At 37.7% G+C, this 9322-nt stretch overlaps 1 protein-coding gene across 1 annotated transcript; it reads right to left on the bottom strand.

The window, feature by feature from the left end:
- Positions 1–1706: 1706 nt before the first annotated feature.
- Positions 1707–4171, bottom strand: LOC127129385 (exocyst complex component EXO70B1). The gene has a single exon (XM_051058586.1). It carries the CDS (start codon positions 4024–4026, stop codon positions 2014–2016), a length of 2013 nt encoding a protein of 670 aa, XP_050914543.1. The 5' UTR covers positions 4027–4171; the 3' UTR covers positions 1707–2013.
- Between the last annotated feature and the right edge of the window lie 5151 nt (positions 4172–9322).

The raw sequence follows: 9322 nt of genomic DNA, 5'->3' as shown, positions 1-9322 counted from the left end.
CTTTAAAACATATATGTATACTTGCATGTAACATCCCACGTTTTAAGCAATAACAACTTGCTAATGTTGTATTTCCCCTCTGTGATCATGACCAAGAGTGTTTTCTGCTCATCAAACTCTTGTCTTGCAATCTTGACTTCATCCACTTGAGGTTCCTTCTTGTTCGCATTGCACTCTCTTACAAAATGACCGAACCTTTGACAAATAAAACACTGAATCTTACTTTTGTCAATCCTTTTCCTATCACCTCTAAAGTTGCATTGAGCACCATTCTTTTACTACAGATGCTATCACCCTTTTGATAAGTCAAATTCTTGGAATTTTGGGACTTTCTTCCATCAAAATTCTGAAAAATCCTTTTACTATTCATGGGTCATTTTCATTTCGACTTCTTCTCTTTCTCATTGAAACGGGCTTTCAAAGCGATCTCCGTCTTTGCCTTGTCACAATTCCTCTCTTCCATCCTTTGCTCATGAGGGTCCTATTTACTCATCTTTACAAGATCCTTCGACTCCTCAATCACTATGACCACATTGTCGAATTTCGGCGTTAAAGAACACAAGATTTTCGCGACAATATATATACTTTGTGACTGTTTCTCTACATGCTTTTACTTGATTCACCAATTGAGTAATTCTCGTTGTAAAATCATTGATGGCCTCTTTTTCCTCCATTCGAATCAATTTGATTTGACGTTTGTGAGTTTGTAACCGCACCACCTTCGCCTTGTCAGCCCCTGCGTATGTCTTCTCTAAGATTTCCCACGATTGCTTCGATGATTCGCAATCACCAACTTTCTCAAAGTTGTCACCATCCACACATTGATGGATCAAAACTAGCGTCTTGAAATCTTTCTTATTCTCTTCCTTATGCATTGCTCGTTGTGCATCCGTTACACCTTCGACAAGAGGATCACCTCATTCTTGATCACTTCAAGAATATCTTGGTAGCCAAACAACATTTTCATTTATTTGCTCCAGTTTTCGTGTTCTTCGCATCAATAATGAGTAGGTTTGCATGGATTCTTTCATTTGAGACAAAATTCATGTTGAACATTAGGTGTTTGTGGATCTGAATCAGGCTTTTGATGCTAAATGTTATGGTTATTTTGAAGGGTCAACTCGAGGGAACATTTTACACTTCGGGTCTTTCCTTATGAACAACACATCTTGTGAGAGACACACCACGTACTCATCCAAAACCTTAAGGTAATATGTGTGTGGATTCAACCTAAAACCCTAATCAATATGATAATTCCTCACACTACTCACCCATATTATTTCAACCTAAAACTCCTAAGTAGTTAAATTTTATATATATATTTTTTAATAATAAATCTCAATTATTATTCGTTCCATATTTTAGTAACATTTTAGATAAGAAAGATATCTATAATAAAGTGTAATAAACACCATTTTTGTAGTTTGTAGATGTAAGAGGATGGTGCATTTATTTTTAAATCAAAGTAAATACGGTATATTTATAAATTGAATGAAGTTACTTAATTATTCTAATTCAGAATACACACTACACTAGAAATTTAACTAGCAAACTGATAGGCTGAACCGAAAATTTTAATTTTAAATCTCATAGTTTCTAAAAATGAAAAGGATATATGAAACAAAAACAATACTAACAAGGAAAAAAAACATTACATTGATGAAATGGAGGAAAAGTTACACAAGCTCAAATGAAGAAAAGGCCCTTGACAGAAACACAAAAGTGGAAGGTATATCCTGTTTCCAAACAAAACCAAACACTTGCTCAATAACAGGAAACGATTTTCATGAGAGGAACTTCTTCTAACAATAACAAAATCGTGAAGCTTCATTTCAACATGCACATGCACATGTGTACATTCATCATATTGCATGGCTATTCCTCCCTTTTTTTGTTTCACTGTAAATATATATAAAACAAAAACAAAAACTGTGATTATATGATATGTACTAGTGATATATGGATCATATACAATCAATGGTAAGTCGAACCAGAAGGAACTAACAGTTAAGTTTATGTTTTCCTTCTAGCATTAGATTGAGGAGGTTTTCCATCAAACAAATCATCAATGTAAGTCTCTATATCCTCAGGTTGGTACTTTATATACTTCTCTGCCTGTCTCCCAGAATCTAAATTCTGTGAAAACCTCCCAAAGAATGCCCTGTATGCCGGAATCACCACCGCGGATATCGAAACCCGAAGCTCCGATTGAAGCTGCTCATCCTTCACAACCCATAAGCTTTGTGTCCTATGAATCTCATCAAACAATGTACTGAAGCTTTTAAACCTCTCTTTCAGTACTGCCTTTTGCACCTTCCCATTCACATTCAACCCTTCTTGACTCAGACAATTCAACAATTTGTTCCATGTTTCTCTCTGGTATGTCTTGTGATAGTTTCTTAAATCAGAGGATTTCTTTCTACACCATGTGTTACCCACCACTTGGCTCATTTCAGATGAACTTTTGATCTTTTGTAAAATGTATCTACCATTGTTCATCATGAAGAAGTTGCTTAATGCTATGTCGCGGTACAGTTTGGCTTTCCCGTCTAGGCTTGCATCTAGTAAATCCATGACTCTCATTACCTGTGCTGAAAATGGCGACGATGCTTCTTCTATAACTACGTGGTTTTCATTGTCATCAAGTCTACTACTTGAATCTACACATTCGATCTTTGAATGATCCCGGAAAACCTGTTCTAGGGTTTCTTTGTAATCACCAGCTATGATGAGGTAATTCATTATATAGCGTGTGAGAGGGTGAACCGCGCCACCAGGGACTGGATTTTTCACGGTTTCTGATTTGATTGAGTTTTCTAAGTCGCAGAAGATAGCGATAGCTGCCTCGCCAAGACGTGTTTTGGCGAGGGTTATCTCTGTCTTCAACTCTTCGGAGGACTCTTCAGGAAAGAGCCCGTCCAACTTTGGTATAACATCTCTAAGTGTTTCGTACATGTCAAGCAATTTGAATAGCTTCTCTCCTGCACGCTTAGTCATGGCAGCCCCTTCCGCGAAATTGAGAAGTGGAATCACAACTCCGCGGGAGAGGCTACCAAATAGACCAGCTGCAACCGACTGGTTACTTGAGAATACCGCCTCCGCTAGTTTCCTCTCCCCGGGGAAATACACGGTCGTGCATTTACGAATCGTGTTTGTCCACGCCGGAATCATATCTCTTGCTAGAATCTCCCATTGCACCTTCTGAACCATATCATCAATGCTGATTCTTTCCAGCCCCAATTTCTGTTGAATCTCCTCAAACGCAGTCCTTCTCGCCACAATGTACACCTGACAACACTCCGATTCGTATCCCCCGGTTAACATCTCGCAGGCAATCTTGCTCATACAAGCAATCGCCTCGTCTGTATAACCCGGGAAATTCGTCTCGGATTCCTCCAGTTGATGATCAGATTCAACTTCCTCTGATGCCCCCTGTTTTCCTTTTGAATCAATGTTCTGTCCATCTGAACTCAATTCCATTGGCATTCTAGAATCCTCCATCAACACTCGAAAGTCTTCTTCCAAAAAAGACATGGCTTTCTGTTGAATTACACCAATTCGATTCCTTGTTGAGTCTCTTTTCTCATTCTTATCTTCTACCGTTTCGTTTTCATCGTGACGAGTCAGAATTTTCTTAAGCTTCGAAATCCGATTCACAGCTTCCAATAACCATGTATCTTTTTCCAGAATCTCTTCCCACTTCGCTTTACCTTCGCCAGTGTCACATTTCCCTAGATTCTCCTCCAACAGATCCAAGAACTTTCCTACATAATCAGGAATGTCAAACGAAACCGAAGCCGCTTCTTTCTCATACAATCCAACCAGAAATTGATCGATTTCTTCTGAAACTTTCTCCAGGCTAGGAGGAGAAGACTCCACGACATCAGCATCATCGGCATCTACAGATTCTGTGTTTTCTACTGTTTCTTCTTTCTTCTCTTCCTTCTGTTGATTTTCCTCATGCTCCGACGGAGGAGGCGGTGGTTGTTCTCCGTCGGTGTCATCGTTAAGATTGGGATCCGGCATTGGTGGTTCGTCGGTGTGAGCGAGAGTATCGGAATTTTCAGCGAGATTTTTATCCAGGATGGTTGTTATGACGGTTATGTTTTTGTCTTCGGAGAAATGAAAAAGAAAAGAAGCGTTTCAAAATGTGAAATGCGAAGACTTAGGAGAATCATCGGTTTGCTTTTCTTGTTTTGTTTTATTGTTGAAAAATTATTGAAATTAATATTTGAATAATCGTTCATCCCCATCATTGAGAGAGTTGACCGTTGATGTTTTTTTTTTCTATTTCGAAATCGTTTCATTTGTGCTTCCCACTAAGATGCATTAACTTATTTAAAATATAGAAAGTGAGAGAGATCAACATTTAGGATTTAAGTATTTTTTCTTAGGTAAACACAAATATATTTATGAAATTAAAATTCAAATGAGATAAAAATCATATGTCTAATCACTTAATCACCTGAATGACTCGAAAAACGGGTGGACATTCACTTATGGACATATGAAGACGATATTTACCCTTATATTAATCGTTGATCAAATTCAATTGGCTTTCGCAGTCTACGTCTAATCGATCGAAAAAGATCTAACATTCTCTTTTATATAAGCGTGATTCTGAGTTATGCACAAGTATTTTTCTCATTCACACATGCAACAATTACATCTCTTTTAAAAACAAACTTGAGCATTTTAGTGCTAACATTGTAGGTATCTCATCTTTGATCATAACAGACCATAACCATTGTACCTCAAGCTTCTCCGCGGTGGTCATCTTCAACCTCCACTTACTTTTGTTCTATAGTACGAAATAATAACGTCGTCTTTAGGAATCCTCTTATAATTCTCACGAATTCTTTACTGAATCTCATTGATATCTATTGTTACACCTCTGTAAGAGATTTATGTTACCGTTCTGACAACCGTAAATGTTTCGCAAATTCCTTTTCTCTTAACTTCTCCGATGGTTGCATGTAAAGCAACTCGCAAACGTAACACCGCTCCCAATCTCCGGTCAACGATTCACATTCTTCAAGATAATGTTTTGCCAGTTATCACCTCGGTAAACGAAGAACCTCTTCTATACAAAGATCTACATGCTTCGATCATAATTCCTTAATTTATCACTACACTACATCAGATCGCGACTTCTGAACTAATGGTTCAATGCGCCCGTCATCTCTTTACGCTTAGTCCAATATTCAATGTCGAATCACTAAAAATTTGTAGAGTTTCCACTATTTTAAAAATTAATATACAAAGTTTTGGTACGATGGATAATCTAGACAACACTTAACACTTCAAAGTCAATTAATAGTTAAGTCAACACAAGACTAAATCTGGATTTTCCTTATGTTGTAGTAGAATACTCAAACTTCTTATTTCACAAGATCTTCACTTGATGTTGACCAAAATGCCCTACTAGACCCAATGTTTTGCTTCAAGCTTTCGTTTCGCATACATCTTTACTCAACTCTAATGGTTCCTTGTTTGAGCCCTTGTTCTACCCAAGGGTTTTAGAAACTCCAAACTTTGTTCTCTGACAACCTTCTTTTGATACTACTAAAGTATCCAATGGAGTACAAAATAATCTTCACTAGCTGTAAGTCATCCTTCACGCACCATGATCACAATATTGAATCTTCAATCTGATACACACAAAAAGTTTCATAAAAAATATTATATTTCCTATTGTACCTTGGATCTACCACTCACACTTCATCTTTAGAGTTGAGTACCACCACAATGGGTTTTATTCGCTCAATGTTTAATATGATTGGATATCTTCAAGAAAATCACACAATGCGTAAACATATCTAACTCAATCAACATATTTTGACTGGGCTTGGACATCATAAAACCCTAAAACTATTTTCCATTCGTATCTTCTTATGACAGCTGATCATATTTTGTTGGAAAATAATTCAATCTGGTTTTAATACTGATTGAATGGCGCGTTCAATCTTCACATCAATCACACATAGATTAGCATAAAAAGCGCAATCACAAAATACATAACATTCAGACTGAATGTTCTGTAAATAGATGTCTTGACATCGGGTCTGACATCTCAGCAAAATCCTGCACAACCATATTTTAAACACCCTGCAGGAACCTGTTATCTCATGTCAAGACAACACTTATGACAACTTGTGAAAACTTTAGGTTTTACCAAAATTGATGCCAACTCATAGAACCAACAAACTCCCCCTTTGGCAAATTTTGGCTAAAACATACAATAGATCATATGTTTCACAAGAGAATAATCACAGTATCAGTTTAGCAGCAGAAGTAATAAAACACACATTACTATCTAAGATAGCAACTAGTAAACACATATTAAACACACATGCGCTTGTGCTCCACCTCCCCATCTAACATCACCTACAACATCACCTGTAACATACACCTCCCCATCTAACATCACCTTCAACATCACCTGTAGTAAAAAGATTATCTCTAACATACATCATCTTCAACATCATCTGTCATCTATTTATAGTATAGTGATCGGTCACCATTTGCACTTAGTTTTCATCATCCATCCAGCATGAATCTTCAAGAATCAGTAACATTTTGTTCTTTATTTTAGTTGATTTCTTAAGTTTATCGCATTTTATAAATTTTTGGTTGTTTTATGTTGCATTAGAAGTTCATCTCTTTTTGTCGCATTTTATGCGTTTCCGTGTAGTACTGTTTGGTTTCCAGGTCTAACAATAAGCCCGAAAGATGTGTACCAGAAGAATGGAAGTCAAGGACATCGTGCAAAGCGAGAAAAGGCAAAACCAGAGGGCTGACACGGGTGTCCATGTCAGTTGACACGGCCCGTGTTAGCATGTGCAGAAGAGAGGTGTTGGAATCCAGAAACCAGGGGGCTGACACGGGTGCCCGTTTCAGCTGACATGGCCCGTGTCAGCAAGGGTTGAGGATTTGAGATTGACAGAGAGCCAACACGGGCGCCCGTGTCACCTGACACGGCTCGTGTTGGCCAATTCGCCCCGTTTGCTGATTTTTAGTGTGTTGACCCCTGTGTACGCCCGGAGGGCAGTCTGGGTATTTCACGATGTTTTTAGTTGATTGGAAACTATTTAGTCTGCATTTTGGTAAAGAGAGAAGGACTTTTTGGATCGTACAAGAAAAAGACAGAAAGGAGAAGCGAGCTTGTAAGGTGTTTAGAGGAGAAGAGATCTTCAAGATCGGAAGAGATTGAAGATCAACCTTCATCAACAACAAATTGTAATGTCTGTATTTTGTAATTTACTGTCTTTGAATATTATGAGAAGTTAAACCCCTTAATGCTAGGGGGTGTCCCTGAATTGCTACTGTATGAATACTTTTTCTATGTTTTTATGATCATCAACGTTTTCTTAATTCAAATTATTATACAACGTTCTTAATGCCTTATTTTATCGGACAAATGGAATTTGGATCTCTGGTTAAGGTTTAGGTCGGACAAACCACCTTATCGCTTGTTGTGTAATAATACTTCGGTTTAATCACTTAGGAATAAGGATCAAACCGTAGTAGCCGTTAATTCTTGATCAATTGCATATTTCGTAACGTCATTTTGAATAACTAAGGAATTAGGATTGAAATTGACTGTTAATGGTTTTCGGCTAAGGGATTAGAGAAAACAACTCTTGAGAATCGGTTTTGAATAGTTACAACGTAGATGTTATATAATATGAAGAAGCATAGTACAAAGCAATTCACACATCTTGCCTTAGCATGCTTTCTCATATCGTTTAACAGCTTTTTATACGTTTTATATTATTTAATCTCGTTCTTATCATTTTGAAAACAATCATCAAACCCTCCATGATCTTTTGTTCAATGGAATTGTTGTAAAGATTTGTACTTATTACGCAGTCCTCGAGATCGATACTCGGGAGAATTCCCATTTTATTACTACATCGGTGTAAATAGTACACTTGTTATTTTACCGATCAAGTTTTTGACGCCGTTGCCGGGAACTGCCAAAGTATAAGTTGAATAATAATTCAATTGAAATTTTGTTGCTCTGCAACTAAAATTTTATTTCTCTATTGTTTATTTTTATTCTAATAATTGTCTAATCTGTGTATGCGAGGTAAGGCCTCAGTTGAATTTCTTTTTGACGCAGAACCAGAAAGACTATTGCATGCAAGATGACGAAAAGCTAGGTTGGAACTTTCAGAAGCAACCCCTATTGTTTCTGAGTCTGAAAAAGAAGAAGTTGTTTCAGTTCATTCGGAAGACTCTGAAACCGTTTCTGAACCAATGGTTGAAGCTCCACCTCCCATGGAAAGACTTATGGGTGACCATGAGGTGCAAATGCTCCTACTGGAAGGTTAACAATTGTGAACCAACTGGTAAATGTTGATCATTTTCAGCTACACCCTTCAATGATTCGTCAACTCGAAAGGAGACCATTCTCCGGAAAATCAATGAAGATGCCAACAAGCATTTACAAAGATTTCTGACCATGACGACATCGTTGAAAATTGAGGAACACTCAGAGGAAGCTAAAAAGCTGGTGATGTTTCCGTTTACACTTTCGAAAGATGTCAAAGAGTGGTTTTACTCTTTACCCGCGGGAAGCATTACAGCCTGGCAACAAATGGAGACAACATTTTTGAATGAGTATTTCCCTACTTCTGTGTATATCCGCAAGAGATATGATATTGTTAATTTTAAACAGAAGGAAGGAGAGTCACTCGGAGACGCTTACAAGAGGTTCAAGCGATTGTTGGTTGCATGTCCTACTCATAACATGGATGCAACTGAACAAATGAAAAAAATTGTGAATGGCCTTAGAATGAAGACTAAGCAACTCATAGACACAGCTGCCGGTGGCTCAACAAATTTTACAACAGCCACTGGAATAAAGAAAATCATTGAAGCCATTGCAGCAAATGAGCATCTGGAGCTCTATGACCGTAGTGTAAGTCAACCTGAAGGTATTATTGATCTCAAGCTAGCAAATCAAGTTGTGAAGATGGAAGATCAAATAACAGCTGAAGTAGAGAGAAGATTCAAGAAAATGGCTCTTGTCACTCAAACGGTGGCACAAGTTCAACCGGTTCAACCTATTCAAGCAGTTAGTTGTGAAATTTGTGGGGGACCTCACTTCGCCATGCATTGTGTGGCAACTGCACAACAGGTAGAAGAGATTAATTTTCTGAAGCAGAATAACCCTTACTCCAATATTTATAATCCTGGATGGAAAAATCATCCAAATTTTTCCTGGAAGGACCAATAAGGAAATGCTCAAAAGCAAGCGCCCAACCAATATCAAAGCCAACCGCAACAACAGTATCGACCACAACAACAACAACCT

The sequence above is a fragment of the Lathyrus oleraceus genome, chromosome 3, assembly GCF_024323335.1.
Source record: "Lathyrus oleraceus cultivar Zhongwan6 chromosome 3, CAAS_Psat_ZW6_1.0, whole genome shotgun sequence".
Taxonomy (NCBI): Eukaryota; Viridiplantae; Streptophyta; class Magnoliopsida; order Fabales; family Fabaceae; genus Lathyrus; species Lathyrus oleraceus.
This window is presented reverse-complemented; position numbering and strand designations above follow the sequence as displayed.